Here is a 21,578-nt window from a genome sequence, read left to right as displayed (position 1 = left end):
CTCTGGTACTCGTACGCTACGCCCTGAAACAGGAACCGCAGGAACTTCCTGTGAAAAGGGAAAATCGGGATGTGAAAATACGCATCCTTCAGGTCTATGGAGGTGAACCAGTCTCCCCTTCTGACAGCAAGCAGAAGGAGTTTGACGGTCAACATCCTGAACGGTCTCGCTACAATCAACCGATTGAACGCGGACAGATCCAGTATAGGTCTGACCCCCCCCGTTTTCTTGGGCACCAGAAAATAACGGGAGTAGACGCCTGACATCGCGTCCTCTCTCGGGACCACGACTACGGCCTGCTTCGCCAACAGAGATTGGATCTCGTCGGCCAGGGCTGTCACTGCTTCTGACCCTGACAATAGGGTCGGCACCAAACCTGAGAACGGAGGGTGGGGTTGCGCGAACTGCAACACAAGCCCCTCCTTCAACGTTCTCTCTATCCACCCCCCCAAACGGCATTCTTGTCGCCATATGTGAAAATAATCCCACAGCGCACCCGCCGTCAACTGACGCTGGGCCGCAAGGAACAGTAGATAGTTGGCCCGGTCCCTCCCGCTGTGCGATGCACCCAAGGGGGGACCCCGACAGAAAGGGCCGGTTTGATACGGGAGAAGCTGTCATCAAACTGGTTGACACACACCCCCTCCCTGAACACCCCTCTAGCGCATGCTGAGGAGTTGTTCTACAGCTAGACACGCAAGGCATGAGGACCCCATGGGCTCCTACACGCCGAAGCCCTGCAGTGATATTGCTATCACCCAAATCACGCTCGCCTCTTCTTTGCAGACCACTGCCGCTCTCACGGGAGTGGGAGGCATCAGCGTGATACCCCGCCTGGCGAAGGCGAGGCCGGGGTAACCCTTGCTGTGCATTCAACAGAAGAGGCCTCGAGTCCCCCTGCTGACCACTGTAGCTAGTGGCAGCCGTAACAACAGGCTCCCCCATCACACAACGTGTGGTGCAGGAGCCACGCGACAGCACAACATTCTCACGGACAGACCCAGGCTCAGCCATCAACTGGGTGTCAGCCCCTGTCCCCATGAGAAGTGAAGAATGGGGCCACATGCGCTTCAAAGAAGGTTCGCGGCCCGCAGCCAAAGGAAAACGATCAGAGCCCCGCTTCCGTGGGTAACAGAGGATTGAACGGGGAGCGGGCTGCTCGCGGCAGAATGACAACGGCTTGTTTTATCCAAGCCGAATACACCCAAAATGGCCGATCCCTCGGCCGCCAAGGCTGTCGGCCTTGTGGATCCCTGTTGACTCTCCGCCCAGGGCACCACTGGCGGGGGAAACATGGCCGCCTGTCGAGGGCCTCGCCACAGTCGTTGAAGAGGCCGTGCTCCCACCTCTGGCTGCACAGCGTCAGGCGGTGTGGGACCCAGATCAACAACCGCCTGCGCCTCCACAGAATGACCAAAAAGTCTTTCCGTGGAAAAAGGAGTCGTGAGAGAAAACCTATCCTCTTCCCCAAGAGGAGAGTGCTCCAACCAAACATGCCTAACAACAAACGTTGATAGCATCCTAATCCTCCCCGCAGTTCTAGCTTGCGACTGAGTCAAGATCTCTATAACACCACAAACATGCAACATGTTTACAATGTCGGCTGGACCCATAGCCCCACTACCCGACGCCAATGTGGATAGGAAACTAGCCAGCTGAGCCATAACACTGGCCGCCGCTACAAACCATCCTGCAGCAGTATACCACTCATCCGTCCATACTGCCACCCTCCGAGCCGATTCGCTCTCAAGCATCGGCCGGGTGGGACATAATTCATCCCCGCCGGGGCACAGGAACAAAGCTACCTGGCTAGGTAGCCACGGTACCCCCGGCCTGCACCCTGTTGTTAGCCCTTTTACCCGTAAAAAAAGGTAAATAAGACTCAGCGAAACCCCCCACATTAGCAACCGACTGACCTTCATCAATGAACCGGGCAAGAGGAGGGAAAAGCGGCAACATCCCGCGGCGGGGAATATTAGAACGACCCATTTCAGCATCAACATTAGCATTAGTAGCATTAATGTAAGCAGCATGCTCCAGGATAGCCAGGAAATCGTCCACTGCAGTGGAACGTTCACCAAGCCACCCCGGCCCTGGCGCCGAAACACACTTCACAGCATTACTAACACCAACATCAATGCCTGATGACACAGGGCCTACCTGTGTACAAGCTGGCCCGATAGCCAACCTTGTACGCTGCTCCTTGGTCTGCTGCCACCAGACGAGGAAACATCAACATAGGCCCGACGTGTCGCTGAAACATGCCCCGAAGATTCCAGGGGTAAGCAAACCTCCGGTAAGCTTTCAACATTACGCAATTTCTCTAATCTTTTCATAACAACTAGTTACATAAGGCGCACTGCGACCGTTATGATGGAAACTAAATAGAGGAAGTGTTTGGTGACCATGCCTAGTGTCTTATAGGCTACGCCTCCATAGGGGCGGGACCCGGCAGGTGATGGGCGTATTTGTTTTTTCGTTAGTGGAGTACAGTAGGTACATGAGATGAGGTATATCTCGATAGGCTTAAGAGCGGGACGCAATGGCCAAGTACGATAATACAACCTTCTGTAGTGTGGTAGTGAAAGGTTAACCCTCTGTAGTGTGGTAGTGAAAGGTTAAACTTCTGTAGTGTGGTAGTGAAAGGGTTAACCGTCTGTAGTGTGGTAGTGAAAGGGTTAAACTTCTGTAGTGTGGTAGTGAAAGGGTTAACCTTATGTAGTGTGGTAGTGAAAGGGTTAACCTTATGTAGTGTGGTAGTGAAAGGGTTAACTTTCTGTAGTGTGGTAGTGAAAGGGTTAACCTTATGTAGTGTGGTAGTGAAAGGTTAACCTTCTGTAGTGTGGTAGTGAAAGGGTTAACGTAAGGTTATGAATATAACCAAGTTCTATGAATACTGGTGACGCTCAGCGTCATCTGCACTAACCTAACTTCGTGCATATGCACTGAATAAAAATCCACAATGTACCTTTACATACCAACATTCGTCTGGCCACACCCCTATCCGCTACCTTCATAAGCAGGTGTGTGGCCACACACACTCGCCTCCTTCCCAATCTTTCACCACAAGGCGAGATCAAAGGCCGCAGTGGCGTCCCGACGCTGAGCGTCACCAGTATTCATAGAACTTGGTTATATTCATAACCTTACGTTGTATATCATACTGGCTGCCGCTCAGCGTCATCTGCACTACGGGAGCTGAGCGGGAGCCTGAAGCTCGACAAATGTACCCCACTGAGGCCCCCCACAACCATCAGAACCGGGGAGGACCGAGCCCCCCCGACCCTCCCTAATGGAGGATAGCCCCCCTATTGGAGGACGGGAGGGAGATGGATACGACCGTGCGAAGAGAAACTCGAGCAACTCAACGCACAGGGTGAGCAGACCGTGGCTTGACCCCACGACTACCCACATGCACAACCCGCATGCCACCAGGGAACGAACGGAAGGAACAAACCTCGTTACCGCCCCCAAAAACACGTGGTCGAGAGCAAACTCAACCCCGTGGCAAGGCCGTAGCAGCGGAGCACGAAGGAAGACCCAGACCCACTGAAGGGACTGGATCCCCAGGAAAAAGGGGGCCCGGAGAGGTCAATGACGCCACAGCATCAAGACCTCACCAGGCAGTCACTTAGTGACACCGCTCCCCACATCGCCAGCGTATTCGGACAGGGCCCCTCCAAGAGCGGGCCCTTCCCCCCACTAGTACGCCGCCTGGCACACTGACCCTGACAAACTCAGGCAGTCAGCATGGCCGTAACTCAAAGCACACAAAAGGCTACATTACAGCGGAAGCAGGCAGCGCACCGGGGAGACGATCCCTCAAACCAGGCAGCTGGCGTTTTACCCGAGCCTGGAGCACTACGGACGAGACAGGCGCCAAAGGGGTCAACTGAAAACAGCACCCCCGGCGGAAGGGGCGTATGCTGGCATTGTTGCGCACCATGACAAAGTCTCCACCAAAAAACCCTGACCCAGAGGGGCCGAGGCAGAGAAGGCTGACACGATTGGCAGACGTCATGAAGGTGCAGGGGCACACTCAACCGGGTAACCCTGGAGTTGACTCTGCTCCAACACACCAGGGAATCAACCACCCTCTTGGTACCACATGCAGTGGTTGTTCCTATAACCCCTCAAGAAAAAACTCCAAAACACACCTGCAGGTATACACTGGCTATACCGCAGTACAAGTGTTTCAGTTTTCAAAAAGGGGTTATTCCAGGCCTACGGGTCGACGAAACACAACTTTGGAAGCACACAGGGATGCCAGAAGAGGTCCATAAGACCACCCCAACAGCCCCCTCTTCGCCATGCGTAAGAGAGGAGCGAAAAGAATGGAGAACCAGCCCCTTCATGATAGCGCAGGGTACAACGTGTACCCAAGAAAGGGCCTCCATAACGCCCAACCCTGTGACACCCGGGCCGACCCTGCATTTTTCCCCCCGAAAAAAGCACAAGTCCCTCAGGGTACCAGAACAGCAGATCTGCATCCCCGGCGGACAACGGGTTAACAGACCTGGACCAGCGTGACCAGAACCAGTCCCGTGCCCTAACCACGGCGACATCCCCACTCCAAGAGAGGGGGTAGGTACGCGTGTCGATCTAAAAACATGAAAAGAGGGCGCCACCCAGACGGTCCCATTCGTACCGCGCTCAGTGGCCCACCCCAAGGGCGTGAGACCCCTCTACCTATGTTTTGATCTATTCCGTTAACATCCCCCAGATATGAACGAGAATTCGTCGAGACCTAGTAACAGGCGCTCGGAAGAGAAAACCTCCATCCCAGTTGCCCTATAAAAATGCCGTTTTAATAATGAGCAACCAAGGCGTACCAGCCTCATGCGTGATTCTTATCAGAAACACCCCGAGCCAGCACTATGTACGTGTCGAGACCCAAACACATCAATGGATAGTCCAACCAGACACCAAGTCGCCTGGGAGAACGACAAGGAGTTGTCGTGCTTCATATCCTTCCCTCTTTTTATTAAAAACAAAGAAACAGACTGACATGAATCCCACTTGACGCGGCTGAGGGTAATTTTTTTTTACATTTTTTTTTTTTTTTTTAACTTACATTTTTATTAACACTTATAGACAAACAACACTTACAGAAAAATGAAACTAACAACACAATAAGAAAGAATGCAGTGCACATAAATGGTTACATGGGTAGCATGGTTAGTTGTCTGGTTCCACTACAGTTGTTTTCCAGGTACTTAATACAAAGACTGATTGTGTATCTCCCTTAAACAGGTATAAAAATATAATACCTACTCAAAAATATTAAATACTGACTAAGGCATACATGTGTGATATGGGTCCAGAGACCCTCCTTGAACTTCTTTCTTCCCTTATCCTTCGTCCTTTTTTTTTTTGTTTATTAAATTTCTCTTTGCCTTTTGATTCACCCATATACAAACCACATCATCCCTGAATATTAATACAACACTGTTAAACAGACATAAATAATAAAGTACAAAAACATAAAACAATTGTAATACCCCCAAAAAAATATATATTAGAAAATACTAACTCAAGCAAAAGTGTGTGACATGGGTTCAGAGACCCTCCTTGAACTTCTTTCCTCCTTTACCCTTCGCCCTCTTGTGTTGCATTTGGTTCTTCCTCTGTGATGTCGTTTTCATTCCCTTTATAATCCTCCCACTTTACCCATCTTTCCCCAAATTTCTCTTCCTGTAGCCTCAGCATGTGCGTTATCCTCTCCATATCCTACTATTCCTACCCATTGTGCTATTGTCGGTGGGTCTTCCTTGTACCACAGTCTCGTTATTGCTTTTCTGGCCGATATCAACATTATCCTTATTAAATATTCCCCCCCCCCCTGTATTCCCTCGTGTGTCAGATCCCCTAAGTAAAGCACCAGTCCCGTTTGTAGTAACCCGTATCCTAATATTCTGATCATTGCCTCCCCTATCTCCTCCCAATACCCCTTCAGCTTCTGACATCCCCAGAATATGTGCGTGTGATTTGCCCCCTCCTTCCCACACATCCTCCAGCATGCTCTTTGTGTTGGTGCATATTTTCCCTTCAACTCTGGGGTTATAAATAATCTGATTATGTTTTTCCATCCAAACTCTTTCCATATCCTCGATCCTGTTGTTGAATGTTGCACCTCGCATATGTTACCCCATTCCTTATCTTCCTTATCTTCCTTATTATTCCTATCTCTAGTTCTCTCTCCCATTTCTCCCTTATGTAGTCTGTCGTGTGTCCCTTGCTGGTCATTATAGCCCGGTACAGTGCTGATATTACCCTTCCTTTCCCTCCTTCGTATGCCCTTACTATCATCCTAATTATTCCATTCTGTTCTTCGTCCTTGTCCCCTCTTATTTCTTTATTATAGTAATCTCTAATCTGTAGATATCTGAAGTGGTCCCCGTTTTCTAGTCCAAATTTCTCCTTAAATTTTTGTAATGTTTGCATTTCCCCCTTCTCTATCATTTTGCATATCGCTGTTGTTGCCCCCCCCCCCCCTCTCCCACCTCCTGAATCCGTGGTCCAACCTCCCTGGTTTGAATCTCTTGTCATGTGCTACCCATCTCAGAAACCCTGTCTGTTTCTCCAATTTGTGTGTTTTTACTACTCTGTTCCATATGGTCAAGGTGCATTTGGTGATTGGATCCAACAGTCCCTCCTTTTCTTTGAATAGTTCCCTATCTCCCACCAGAGCTTGTATCTTGTATCCCTCCCCTTCTTTTTCAATGTATTTCCATCTTGCCTCATATCTGTCGTTACACCAGCACGTCACTGCTCTCAGTTGTGCTGCATAATAATAATCTTGTAGGCTGGGTACTGCCATCCCTCCCTCTTTCTTTGGTAGTTGTAGTGTTTTATATCTGACCCGTGGTCTTCTCCCCGCCCATATGAACCTCGATATCAGTCTGTCCCACTCCCTGAATTGATTGTGGTATTTGTATCGGTAGTGACTGGAATAGGTACAGTAACCTTGATAGTATGTTCATTTTAATGACCTCTATTCTTGAATTGAAGTCCAAGGGCATTACTGTCCATCTCTCTAAGTCTCTCTTGATGTTCTGATTTATCTGTGTATAGTTCGCCTCAAACAGTTTCTCCACCCCTCTCGTGATGTTCACCCCTAAGTAGGCCTGTCGCAATAAGCAATAAATCAATTTATCGCGCAATAATGAAAATGAATGCAATGATTTTGACGGGCACAATTAATTGCTATTTGCGTGTTTGTTTTAATGAGGCGGGAACCAGTACCTCTTGTCAGTCACTCTCCGTGTGGGGAGGCGGGCCGCTGGCGTTACTACAGAGTACAGAGCTCCTGTGGGCACCATGCGTATGTTGGGCAGTAGCAACGCTACATAGCTTAACTACATTTCTCAGTAGCGTGATGGTAGCGTCGCTCCTTTTGAACCAAGTAGCGTTCTTTGTAGTGTAGCTATTTTTAGACCCAAGTAGTGATGTAGCATGAACAAACGCTATACGCTACTGCCCGGAGAAACTGGACTGCTAAATAAAGATTAAAGATCTAGCGTTGATGCTATGACGCTTCCTCCTCATCGTTGATTGCCTGTAGTAGCTGCATCTAACGTTAGTAGCTATAACGTTAAAACTAACCTAAAGTTAGTTGTTCACCAACAATCTCAACATTTGTTTTATCATTAGCTCAAAAACACAGAACCGGACGACACAAGTTGTCCGCTGAGGTTCTGCTAGGATAATAACAACAATACTTCCGGTCGGTGGGTTTCAAAATAAAAGAGCAAAGTCTAAAACACCGGAAAAGACAGTAAACGTAGCAACCCGCCTCTTGTCCACACACATTGCTCTGCTCGTTTTATCATTGCTCTCACAGAGATAAAACTGGGAACGAGCCAAGGTTACTCTGCTTCTGATGCTACCTCATATCGCAGATCTGATTGGTTAGGTAGTAATTTAGGATATTTAAAATGTCTTCCAATGTTAAATAAAGGTTTATTGCACTTTGAAACGGTTTCCTTGCATTATTATGCTATTATCATTATATTAGTAAAAAAAATATATATATATATTGAAAACTTTTGGGAAATACATAATAATAATTTCTCTCAAAACCGCAATAATATCACTTATCGCAATCATTTCTGGGACAATTAATCGCCCAGCAAAATGTGTTATCGTGACAGGCCTACCCCTAAGTATTTAATCTTGTCCATGTCCCATCTTATCCCGTACTGTTCCCTAATTTCCGTCGTTGGGGTATAGTTCCATGTTAAGGTCTGTGTCTTTGTCACGTTTAGTTTGTATCCTGAGTAGTGGTCATATTCCTTCAGTAGATCCATCAGTGCCGGGAAGCTCTTGTCTGGTTGCCTCATGTATACTATCACGTCGTCCGCAAATAGGCCTAGTTTATATTCCGTTCCCTTTATCCTTACTCCCTTAATGTCCTCGGTCTGTCTGATCAGTTGTGCCTGTGGTTCTATGAAAACGGCGAAGAGCGTCGGTGAGAGACAAAATCCCTGTCTGGTAGCCCTCTCTAATCTGATTCTATCCGTCAAGCTGCCATTCACCTTAACCCTCGCTGTCGGTTCTTGATATAGCGCCTTGATCATCTTCATCGCCCTCCCGTTCAGTCCGAACCTCATCAATGTTTTATATAAAAATGTCCAGCTCACACTGTCGAATGCTTTTTCTGCATCTAGGCTAATCAGTACCGCGCTACCACCTTGTTTTTGTATCTCCTCTACTATGTGTAATGTCTTTCTCACCTTGTCCTGTGTCTGTCTCCCTTTAATAAATCCAGTTTGATCTTCATCTATAATGTCTGGCATAAACGTCTCAAATCTCTTTGATATTATCAATGTATACATCTTGTAATCCACGTTGAGTATGGACACAGGTCTGAAACTACTACATAATTCCCTATCCTTCCCTTCCTTCGGTATCGTGGTGATTATGGCTTCCTTCCACGAGGGGGGCATTTTTCCCTCTTCCATCGTGTGTCTGAACGCCGCCCCTAACATGGGTGCTAATTCAGTTCTAAATGTCTTGTAGAATTCCGATGGGAATCCGTCGCTCCCCGGAGACTTGTTGTTTTTAGCTCTACTATTTGCCTCTTCCAGTTCTCGTTCCGTAATTATTTTATTTAATTCTTCATTCTGTTCTTTCCCTATCGATGGTAACTCTAGCTTCTCCAGATATGCTTCTATTTCCTCTTCTCCCGCTGCTTTTGGCTGTGTGTATAGTTTCTCATAGTATTCTCTAAATGTCCTCTCTATTTCAGCTGGGTCTCTCAATATTTCATTAGTCTTTGCAGGGCTGTACGTTAACCTTTTTTGCACATAGCACTGGTGCTACAGAGGTTGATAGTTTTGTAGCACAGGCCAAAATCTTGTAGCACGAGTATAAAACGTCTCTAAAATCTCTAAAAACAACCACAAGTAGTGCAGTTCATTACTTAAATAGGTATGTGACTGGCAAGGGACATGAATCTTGCATACAGGGCACACAAAATCCAAACTTTAACAAGAAATGCTTTTAGACAAATTCTCTCTTTATTTGCCCATAATGTAAAACAAAAAGAACAAGGACATAACCATATAACCGATATGAAGCAGTCCGAGACCAGGCAGCGCTGGTGTGGACTCAGATTACAGGGAAAGCTAGAAACCAACCTAGAAACACCTATAAACCAACATAACAAATAGATATAATGCATACAAACACCTGTACATATTTGTGGAACCAAATAAATAAATGTATTATTATTATTATTATTATTATAATTATTCGTGTGTGTGTGTGTGTGCGTGCGTGTGTGTGTGTGCACTGCACACGTGTCACAGTTCCAGCATCATGTCTGCTGGCCACTTTTTCAGATCCACACACACACACACACACACACACACACACACACTATTGCATTAATCAGAACTAAGTACAAGGAACTCTGCATGAATGAAAAGGGCTTTATAAATTAAATTAATTATTATTATTATTATTACCTTATTTGCATATTGTCTCGTTATTAGATAGATAGATTGATTGATAGATAGATAATTAATACTTTATTGATCCCGGAGGGGAATTTAAGTAGCCATACGATGGAGTTCTTTTTACAGAGTAAAATTAGCGGCTTAAATTTAGTGAATAGCATTTCTTCCTTGGCGATGCAATATGTCACATTCATCTTAAACTTTACCTCACGGAGATCAGCATCATCCGCTCTGGTCGTGTTTAGTCAGCGAGTGCAAGAGGGTGCCGGCCCGCTCAGGAGTTTATTTAGCGTTGAAGGCATCCTGGGCAAGAACGTGTCGATGGGACGTATTGTGTTTATTAATGTTATCCCTTTTTAGGATATTGTTACCCGCGACATAGGGATTCTCTGATCGGATCTTTTCCGGAGTCTCCCGGCACCAGTGACAGAATAATAATAGCTGTGCTTCCTCATTAAAAAATATCCACGGAAAATCATTTTCCCACTCTGCGTTATATCTGTACATCTTGTTAATCTTCTCCTTTTGTCTCGTTTCTATTAACGGTGGTCCCTCTCGGGCTCGTTTGGGGTTTTGATCTTGTACTTCTTTTGTTGGATTTAATACCTTAAAAAAGCGCTTCATCTTGTCGAAGTCACCCAGTCAGTGTACATTGAGCTCGCAATTTAGTCGCGGGGATATTGTTCGCTAGGGATTATGGGATTTGGTGTTTGATTATGGACTCTAGGCGAGACGGGACATTGTTTTTAATCGCACGAGACTACAAGTACCAAGTGGATAGCGTGGCGCTGTGGTCCATTCAATTTACCGTCACACTTTCTTTTTTTTTGCTTGCGCCACGGGCCATCGCACCAGTGCTACTAAAGTCAATTCATTCATCGCACAGACTGACGTCAGTGTCGCACGTGCGATATATATATCGCACTGTACAGGCCTGCTTTGTATCCCTTATTGTGTGTATCGTGTTCAACTTCTGTTGCGTCCTAATTCTCCTAGCCAACAGTCTGGTCGCTTTTGGTCCCCCTTCATAGTACGTTTGTTTCATGAACCTCGCTTTCTTTTCTATTTACGTCAATAATTCCCTATTTATCCTGGCCTTTACTTCTTTGATTTCTCCGAGCGTTTCCTGTTCTTTTGATATCTGGTGTCTCCCCTCTAGCTTCTTCAGCTTCCCTATCATAGGGCTGGGCGATATGGAAAAAAATCATATCGCGATAACGATATGATAATTTTATTTTATTTCTCGATATCGATAATTATCGAATTGTGTTTTTTTTTTTTTTTTTCTTTTTTTTCTTTTTTTTAACAACAGATGTATGTTTATTTTGCAGCAATTCTTTGTCATTGCCGCCATCTTTAGTGTTACATCCCCTCACACTCCAGTTCTCAGGCTGCAGCTGGTTTAAAAGCTAAAGTAAACCGGCTTCTCTGCTGGCTGTGGCTCCAGAGGAGTTGAACAGTTCTGGCTCTGCTAGTTTATTTTCGATCTTTTGGCGCTTTTTTGGTGGACAAACCACCGCACATGTGCACTGTGACTCGTGACTGGAGTCTAGTTCTGCTAGCACACATAGCCTACTGTGTACAGACGGTTTCAAAATGTATTTTAAATTAGAAAGCAAACAAAATAAATGGACAAGAGAAAAAGAAATCTGAATTTGGTCAGTATTGTTATTTGGACAAGCAAAGCCATTACTTTAAGTTGCAGGCAAGAAAGACAAGTCTGTCCACTGTCTCTGGTTTTAAAACTGCCCTGTTGCAGGTAGTAAAAAAAAAAAAAAAAAAAACGATTTTTCGATTTTTTTTTAAAAATTTTGATATTCGATATCGATTATTAAAATATATCACGATATTTATCGTTATCGTTATATCGCCCAGCCCTACGGGCCTATCAGATTGTGATATGTCTCCGTTCTGGCCTTCTTCAGCATTGCTGTCTTCTCCATCAATTTCCCCCTTATCACCACCTTCAGTGTGTCCCATAGAATGTTCGGATCTACCGCCCGTTGTCATTTTCTTCCTTATATCTGGCTATCTCCTCCTTGATCTGACTCACCACCCCCTTGTTATTTAATATTCCTACATTTAGTCTCCAGATCGTGTTCCTCCGTCTCCCTTCTAGATCTACTGTCAGATATATGGCACTGTGATCCGATATGTCCGCTACTCCTATTCTGCTCTCCCGTACCCTGTAACTGTCCCCCGTCGTCATCAAAAAGTTGTCTATTCTCGCATATGTCACGTGCGGGTGTGAGTAATGTGTGTATTCCCTGTCCATGGCGTGCATCCCCCTCCAAACATCTGTAATTCCCATTTCCGTCATCTGAATATTCATATATCTACTGATTGGTGCCCGTCCTTTTCTAGTACTCGTGGTGTCTAGGTCGTGATTCAGTACTACATTAAAATCTCCCGCGCATATCAATATCCCTTCTAGTTCCATCACTATCATATCAAAAATGGTCTCATATAAATCCCTCTCACTCTCTGGGGGTGCATAAACATTCACTAACGTAACCATTTGGCCCTCCATTTTCCCCTTCACCAGAACAAACCTTCCCTCCTTGATCAATTCAAATTTGACTGTGTTTTTGATTAACGTGATTACTCCTCTCCTCAGGTTCCGTTTAAAGGAACTATAGTATGCATTTTCATATCCAAATCTCTTCCGTTTCTCATGATCCTGTGCTACCAAATGTGTCTCCTGCAGAAAATCACTTCCATCTCACTTTTTTTACATTTCAACATCACTTTGCCCCTCTTTATCGCATTATTCATTCCATTAACGTTTAACGACATCATTTTTATACCTTTAACCATTGTCATCTTTCTTCTTCTTTCGTCTGTCAGTCCCCCCCATGTCACATTCATTCCCCCCTCCGGTTGTAGCCTCCGCTCTCTTCACCGAATACATATAATGATTAACATAAATAAAAAACATAAACTTTACACAAAGTGCTCCCAAGGCGTTCGGGGGGTCCCTGTGTCCCCCCCTGTCCCCTGCTGGTGGGTGAGGAGTAATTGCTCTCCTAGTGAGAGGCCTCCTCCTGACGGCTTGGGGGTTTGAAACCTTTGCCCCCAACCGCTCGTCATATTTGTCCAGCATTCTTACTGTTTTTACTGCTGTCGTGCTCCTGGTCAAAAGCGCTCTGTCCTTCATTCTGATCAAAGACCCCCATTTCCTAGGTCCCCCTCAATGCGGCTCATATGTTCCAATGTCCCTCTTTCCTCCCAAACCCGTGTGTGGTGTCTTCTGTGTACCCCTTTTTATTTTATTTTCCTCCTCTCTATTTTCTATGTGATGTCCATTTATCCCCTTAATCCCTTCCAACTGTGTTACTCTCAGTGTGTGTCTATGTACTTGTTTCAATATGTTCTGTGTTCCGTCTATCATACCTAATTATATTTCCATTTATTTCCTCCGTCGGCCTGTGTATTATGTGTCCATGTATACGTTATGTTCGTTCCTATATCCTGCCTCTACCTGGGAATGTGCGTTTATGTATATGTTATTTCAGTTCTATATTTTGTCTCTATTTGGATAGTTTTTCAATCTCTTGTGCGTGTACTCATCCGTTAGTCTCCTCCCGCCTCCTCTCCCCTCCTTCTCCGTCTCTGGCCTCCTCGTCCGTCTCCGCCTTCGGTCTGTCACGTCTCACCTCGGCCTTCTCCTCTCTCCTCCCTCCTCTCCCGGGCCTCGATCTCCCACTCTGGTCCATCTGCGTGCCCCCTCCAATCTCTGCTGCAGGCTCCGCGTCTGGCCCTCCTGTCTCCTTCCCTCTCCGTCCTCCGCCATCTGCATCCCCCGTCGCCTCATCTCCTCCGCCGCCTCCCGCGCCGTCGCGTATGTCACCGTCCCTTCCTTCCAGTGAATCCTTAGCGAGGTCATGGGTGACTGGAATTTCATTCCGTTTTCTTTCAGAATTCTCTTCAGTCCTGCGTAGGACCTGCGTGTTATTGCCACCGCTGTCGAGTAATCTTGATCAAACGACAGTCTTTTCCCCTCGATTTCTATCTTTTTGGTCCACGCGGTTCTGAGTATCAACTCCTTAATCTCAAACCTCAGAAAGTTAATAATCACCGCCCTCGGAGGTCTGTCCGGTTTCGGTCTCGGAGCCAACGCCCTGTGGGCCCTCTGTATCTCCATTTTTTTCAGTCCCGTCTCCTTCAGTTGTTCCTTGATAAGCTCTTCCACATATTGGATCACCGATTCCCCTTCGACTCCTTCTTTCAATCCCCATATTCTGATGTTATTTCTCCGTGACCTCCCCTCCATGTCCGATATCTTTGTCTCCATCTGTTCTTGCTTTTGAATCGCACACGTTAACACCTTGTGTATCTCTGTGCTCCATTCCTCCATCTGCGCCGTTCTAGTCTGTACCTCTGTTACGTTACTGTCCTGTTCCGCCATCTTCTCATCCACCCTTTTGATTTCTGTATTCATTTCACCTCTGAAGTCCTCCTGTTCCTTCCTCAATTCCTCCCGTAACTTCCCAATATCATTTCTTATCGTGTCCGAGTTCAGTTTCATGTTCGCCTGCATCGTGTCCGAGTTCAATTTCATGGTCGCCAATATCCCGGCCTGCATGAGCACGGCCCATCCTGGCATTTCCTTGTCCGTCTCAGCCGAGACTCCCCCTTCCTCCGCCTGCTCCTTCTCGGTCTCGCCTCGGGGGTTCTGCTCCATCGAACTCTCCTCTTCCTGTGAGTTCTCCATTTCTCTTTCCTTCATATTTGTTTTCTCCTCCTTCCTTCTCGTTTGCATCTTCATTTTTAATCACTTTGTCACTTTGCGGGTCTTTATTTCTCCGTTTTTCGCTCTTTTGACCAGGAGCCTCACCGCATGCGTGCTACTCCTCCGCTCTCATACCGGAAGCCTTTTTTTTCCATTCTTACATCTCACCACCCTCACCACAGAGAGGAGACGGGAATCCTCAGAGAGACTTCCCACGTGAGCCATGATTTGAAAAGTCACGGTAACATTGAGGCATGTGACCAACAGACTCAAGTTACACGTATATCGAGCGTAGCAGAACACTAAGTTCCTACGCTCTGCCCCGACAACTTGACAATGACAGACCCTACATACGGGTCTGAAAAAACTAACGGAAGCCGTCGTCCAATAGAAACGTGCCCAGTGACGTATTCTATGACGGGGGGAAACCCATCTCAACCGCCTGATAGGTGCGGAGTCAGGGAAACCCCCCCCCCCCCCCCCGTGCCAAGCTGCCTAACAGCTTGGCCGGACCGAATAAAAAGAGTAAAAAAAAAACGACCAATCAGAAGAGGGAAGGAGGGGTTTATCCGGTACCCCCTCACAAGCCCAACCCTTGACTACGACAACAATAGCCATATGATACCTTAAGTAGCCAGTATGCTAATGAACAGCGCAAAGCTAATTCAATGCACGCTAGCCACAAACAAGTCTGTGAACAGGGTTTATAAGGCCAAAGTTATATATGTGTGAACCCGACACCCGTGTTTATGTTGCAAGACACAGAAAATCTGATAGAGAGAGCGGCCTGAACCGCGGTACCTTTACACACACAAGCATTACTGCAGACCAACACAAGTGTTGCGGCTCAATATCACTGTTTAAGCAACAGAGCACACAACTAACCTCTACCTTTATGTGAAGACCTAACCTTCAGGTCGAGGCAGAAAAAACCTTTTTCAACCGAGTGTAAGCTGCAGGCCTTGCTTAAGCTCTAACATGAAATGTAGCGACCAACAAGACTTAAAAGTCTAGCCCTTCTATCAAACCCACACTAGCGAAAGGTTCACACATCGTATCCCCATCATCGTAGTGAATAAACACACAGTTTGTAACAAAAATAGTCCCTCCCAGGAGGGACCTTCTATTTCTTTAACAAAATCATATGTTGGGCCGGGAAGGGAACAGGGGGGACCACAGAGGGAAAAAAAGTCACTTTTAGCGACGCCTGCCACGAGCCGCTCGGGACTTGCCACCCAGGGGAGCCCCGGAGGGACGGTAAAGGATAGGAGACTGGTCACGACGATCCCTACCGTCACCTCCGAGCGTGGATGGGCCGGCTACAGTGGCGGAGGCGCCCCCTTTCCTCCTGGCCTTCTTTGCTGAAGGTCCAGCAGTGGCGATGGTAGCAGCGGCGGCTACGGCGGCGGAACCCCGACGACGAGCCTTCCGTCTGACTCCACCGGCGACATCGGGCGGGGGGAAATGAGGCTGGAGCACGGAACGCTCCTCCTGCATCTCCCTGCAGGTTGAGGTCATCAGCTGCAAGGCCGACCCGAAGAGCCCAGCATCGGAGAGGAGTGCCGTCAGAAGTGGAGTCCTCTTCCTTTCCAGCACACGCGCCTGCTCAAGCCAAAGGTGGCGCTGGGCTAGAGTGGCCAGGGCGCGTACTTTCCCAGCGACGATGGCCTGCAGCTGGATCAGATGCAGGATGGCTCCTGCCGACTGGGCGAGCTGATCATGTTGCAAATCGGTCAGCTCCGTACCGCCCGTCAGTATCCCGGACATGAATCTCGCCAGCTGCGCGATGTTAGAAGTGGCAGCCAGAGATTGAGACGCGGAGATAAATGACTGGTCACTCCAGTAAGCCAACCGCCTCGCCGATTTCCCTTGGGGAACCGGCTTCCGTAACGGCTCCCACACCACCTCAGGACAAAGGAGAGCTGCCATCGGCCTATCAAGCCGAGGCACGCCCTCCTTCATGCCGTCTACCAAACCCACCACCCTCGTGACTCGCACGTAGGCGGGGGTGAGGCCCATGATGTGGGAGACCACCTGTCCCTGACGGACGTAGGCCTCCATCGAGGGGAAAAATGGACAGACAACGCCCATCTCTCTCACAGGACGGCGTTGCCATAGATGACCTATGAGATCATCAGGAACAGGAACAGGCAGTGGCTGCGGCACGCCGTTTGCGACTGCCGCCGCCGCCATGAGCTCGGGGAACAAAGCACGCAGTTCACCCTGCATACTTTCCCCCACCGAGCTTGCGTCCCTCACATGCAGCAGACTACTGGTTACAGAGCCACATTCTGATGTGGCTGATAGCAGGGCATCCCGCCGCCGAGTCGGAGGTTCTAACCCAACATCCGCGTACGAGGGACCCCAAGCAGGGTTCCCACGCTTGCCTTGACATTTTTTTCCATACTACCTCCTGATTTTCCAGGTACCATATTAACACTTTGAGCGCCACGCCTGGTTTTCCGTTTTACCAGCTGAATGCCACCATCGGCGCCAATGTTAACGTTAATATCGCCTAATCTATGTTTTAAATTATGGCTATGTGTCTAATCTGCCCATCGCATTATCAAAGACTATTTTCCAGTCAGTGCTGTCAAGGCAGATTGTTTTTTTATCGCGTCGTTTCCGTTTCAGAGCAGTTAGAAAAGCCCCCGTTTTGATATAAAAAACAGCTCATTCTGGAGCATTCTATGAAAATCGTCTTTTAGTGGAATATTCCACAACGTTGATATTCGTCGGCCTTTTTATGAATCGTTTTCAAATAAACGCTAGATGATCAATATTATACGTGCACGCAAGCACATTACGGCCGCGCACGGATAATAGCTCCGTTGATTTCCTCACAGACTTTTACAGTGAAACCGAAAGAAGACATTTCACAAAACAGCTTATATCTTCATCAAACTTACTCTGATTATCCTACCACTGATAACAGAGTCCTTACCTGACATCAGATGGTATCCAACTGGTATATTCCAATTCCTGATCACCATTCAAAAAAATCGATACGTGTATGGATCCAACGCGATACTGTAGATCTCCATGATCAGCGGGGATCTGAGGTTCCAGAATGAACAGTGGTAACTCCGGTTGGATCAGTGAACTGGAAAATGTGGAGTACCGGATTTTTTCCCCCATTCATTTTCATTGAGTCCATTCCAAAATGTCATCTTATGTCATCTGGGAGACGACAGGGGGCGCTTTTTTCCACAGTGATCGCCGGCGCCGCTCGGCTATACTCGGGTAGGCTCGGGTGATGCAATAATTTTTCAGATCCCAAAAAAAAAAAAAAAATCTCGTGAGTGGCTAGCAACCACCTATAAAAAAAACAGAGAAATCTCGTGAGTGGCACTCAAAGTGTTAAGTGATGATCTATAGGCCCCTGAAGTTTTCCGCCCTCATCCGCGCCCCCCTCCCCTCACACACAAAACCCCCTAGGACACCTGACTACTTACTTGATTTAAAAGATGTGCCAGTCAAGTCTACATTGTAAATGCTTAAAGATTATGTCTTATTGATAATATCAATGCATGAAATAATGCAACAAGCTGTAGATGAACAACAATTTATTGAACTGGAACACATGAGCACTGGGATTGATATATGTTCCCTCTTCCACTCCTCTCCTATCTCATCCTGTCCTCTTCTCTCCACACCTCCCCTCGTGTCCGCTCCCGTCTTCTCTTCCTACTCTTCTCAACTCTTCTCCACTGTTCTCCCTTTTCCTCCGTCATCCTCCTCTTCCATCTTCGCAGCCTCTTCCTGGCTAACTGGCTAGTTATGAGAGCTAATGTTGGCTAGCTACTGTACCTGGCGCTGGCTAACTGGCTCGTTATGAGAGCTAACGTTGGCTAGCTACTGTACCTGGCGCTGGCTAACTGGCTCGTTATGAGAGCTAACGTTGGTAGCTACTGTACCTGGCGCTGGCTAACTGCCTCGTTATGAGAGCTAACGTTGGTAGCTACTGTACCTGGCGCTGGCTAACTGGCTCGTTATGAGAGCTAACGTTGGCTAGCTACTGTACCTGGCGCTGGCTAACTGGCTCGTTATGAGAGCTAACGTTGGCTAGCTACTGTACCTGGCGCTGGCTAACTGGCTCGTTATGAGAGCTAACGTTGGTAGCTACTGTACCTGGCGCTGGCTAACTGCCTCGTTATGAGAGCTAACGTTGGTAGCTACTGTACCTGGCGCTGGCTAACTGGCTCGTTATGAGAGCTAACGTTGGCTAGCTACTGTACCTGGCGCTGGCTAACTGGCTCGTTATGAGAGCTAACGTTGGCTAGCTACTGTACCTGGCGCTGGCTAACTGGCTCGTTATGAGAGCTAACGTTGGCTAGCTACTGTACCTGGTGCTGGCTAACTGGCTCGTTATGAGAGCTAACGTTGGTAGCTACTGTACCTGGCACTGGCTAACTGCCTCGTTATGAGAGCTAACGTTGGTAGCTACTGTACCTGGCGCTGGCTAACTGGCTCGTTATGAGAGCTAACGTTGGCTAGCTACTGTACCTGGTGCTGGCTAACTGGCTCATTATGAGAGCTAACATTGGCTAGCTACTGTACCTGGCGCTGGCTAACTGGCTCGTTATGAGAGCTAACGTTGGTAGCTACTGTACCTGGCGCTGTCTAACTGCCTCGTTATGAGAGCTAACGTTGGTAGCTACTGTACCTGGCGCTGGCTAACTGGCTCGTTATGAGAGCTAACGTTGGTAGCTACTGTACCTGGCGCTGGCTAACTGCCTCGTTATGAGAGCTAAAGTTGGTAGCTACTGTACCTGGCGCTGGCTAACTGGCTCGTTATGAGAGCTAACGTTGGCTAGCTACTGTACCTGGCGCTGGCTAACTGGCTCGTTATGAGAGCTAACGTTGGTAGCTACTGTACCTGGCGCTGGCTAACTGGCTCGTTATGAGAGCTAACGTTGGCTAGCTAGTTAGCAAGATTGCACTGCTTACTAACTAACGTTGATAAACCCAGGTTTACCACAGTTAAAACACAGCTACTTACATTTGAGGATAAACTTGCATAAGAAGTTTCACTCAAGTTTCACTGTAGATGCCAAGGCTCCCTTGGCTCACCAAGTTGCCTGCATCAAATTCCAACATCCAATATACCATATAAGATGCCAAGAGCATGCTCTACAACATGGGATCATCCATTTCTATCTAAATTTTATTACACATCATCCAATAAAATTTTCCAGGACAACTGTTTGTATTTCCATGTAATTGGTCACTTTTGCTCAGTTTCCATGCCTTTCCATACCTGGAAAATGAAAAATTAATCCCATGTTTTCAATGTTTTCCAGGTACCGTGGGAACCCTGCCAAGGAGACCTATCACCCCCCTCCAGTGTTACCTGGACGGGCGGCGGACATGTCTCCACCGGGGTGTCAAATAAGAACCTGTCTGCTTCTACCATGTAGTCCTCTGTTTTCATCGGCCATGGAGAATCAGACGCATCCTCATCCGGCTCCAGCAACTCACCAAAACCAGGCCGTTCGCGTCTACAAGCCACCATCTTACGACGGGAGCGAGCCGACGCAAAAAGTTTGCGTCTCAAATCCTCCGCCACCAGAGGAGCCGGCCGCCCAACAGCGGACGACTCTCCGGCGGCAAAGGAACCAGAGCCGGAACCAGGTCATCGCACAGGAGACGGCGCTGGTGCACCAGCTCCTTGGAGAGGCAAACTACCTATCGGACGCCTACCGGGCGCGGCTGCCAACCACGAAAGTGGCCTCAACCCCCGCTCCAAGACGCACGACAGAGGAGGCAATGGAGAACCGCTGGTGAAGGGTAACGTTGCTAGCGCGACCCTCCGAGGTAAACATTATGACTTAGCTTTTTTCTTTTTAAAGTTATGAGAGAAAGAAAAAAGCAAGAAAAAATGTAAACACGTAACTCAACTTTCTTCAGCTTAAACAACCTCGTCAAGTGATGTATACAACAGGCACTTCCTTGTGGTGAAAGTGAAGAAGGAGGCGAGTGTGTGGCCACACACCGGCTTATGAAGGTAGCGGATAGGGGTGTGGCCAGACGAATGTTGGTATGTAAAGGTACATTGTGGATTTTTATTCAGTGCATATGCACGAAGTGAGGTTAGTGCAGATGACGGAGCGGCAGCCAGTATGATATAGAACCTTCTGTAGTGTGGTAGTGAAAGGGTTAACCTTATGTAGTGTGGTAGTGAAAGGGTTAACCTTATGTAGTGTGGTAGTGAACGGGTTAACTTCTGTAGTGTGGTAGTGAACGGGTTAACTTCTGTAGTGTGGTAGTGAAAGGGTTATAGAACATAAACGCCATTGATGCAATTCTGAGAATGATTTTCTCTTTTATCATATAATGAAACCAAGCCGTTATAAACAGTGAAAAGGTCACTTTCAGGAAGCTTTCTAGCTTCAGAACAGCTTCACGGTGAAAACATGCCATAGAATTTGCTTCAAAGTTCTCTCCCAAGAAAACAGTGTTTAAATGTACAAGCGCACAGACGCACACAGATCCCGTAGCAGACGCGTCTCACTGGGACTCACCACTTCTAAAAAGAAGTCAACGTGTGGCCTTTTGTGTACGAAGAATCTGACGGGGTGTTTGTCGATAACGACCTGCGAGGCAGAGGAGACAAGATAATGTTACATGATGCATCTTTAAACAGAGTGGTGTGTGTGTGAGTGGTATAGCAAAAACACATGGTTAAGACGTGGCACGATTATTCATAATTCACAGCAAGGTAAGGACAGAGGAGGAGCAAACTCACGACGACGGTATTCCTGTAGCCCCAGCTGCTGACACGCAATGGATACTGTACGTTCAAACTCCATGTGAAAGGTTGCTAGCTGGCTTCTGCCCAGAGCCGACCCAACAAACGTGGGTTTCCTGACTGGCAGCGGCCT

At 47.5% G+C, this 21,578-nt stretch overlaps 1 protein-coding gene across 2 annotated transcripts in view; it reads right to left on the bottom strand.

Annotated features, from left to right (window-relative positions):
• Nucleotides 1-21,578, bottom strand: part of LOC311227135 (CTD nuclear envelope phosphatase 1A) — an 84,026-nt gene that overhangs the window by 7,775 nt on the left and 54,673 nt on the right. For both annotated transcript variants that reach the window (XM_084312676.1, XM_084312677.1), the window contains one exon: nt 21,219-21,290. In XM_084312676.1, the coding sequence (XP_084168802.1) occupies nt 21,219-21,290 (72 nt within the window). The remainder of the gene's footprint in view (nt 1-21,218; nt 21,291-21,578) is intronic.

Source organism: Notolepis coatsorum, assembly GCF_963971535.1.
Source record: "Notolepis coatsorum genome assembly, chromosome: 4".
Taxonomy (NCBI): domain Eukaryota; kingdom Metazoa; phylum Chordata; class Actinopteri; order Aulopiformes; family Paralepididae; genus Notolepis; species Notolepis coatsorum.
The sequence above is the reverse complement of the archived record's forward strand: the minus strand, read 5'-3'. Positions and strand labels throughout refer to the sequence as shown.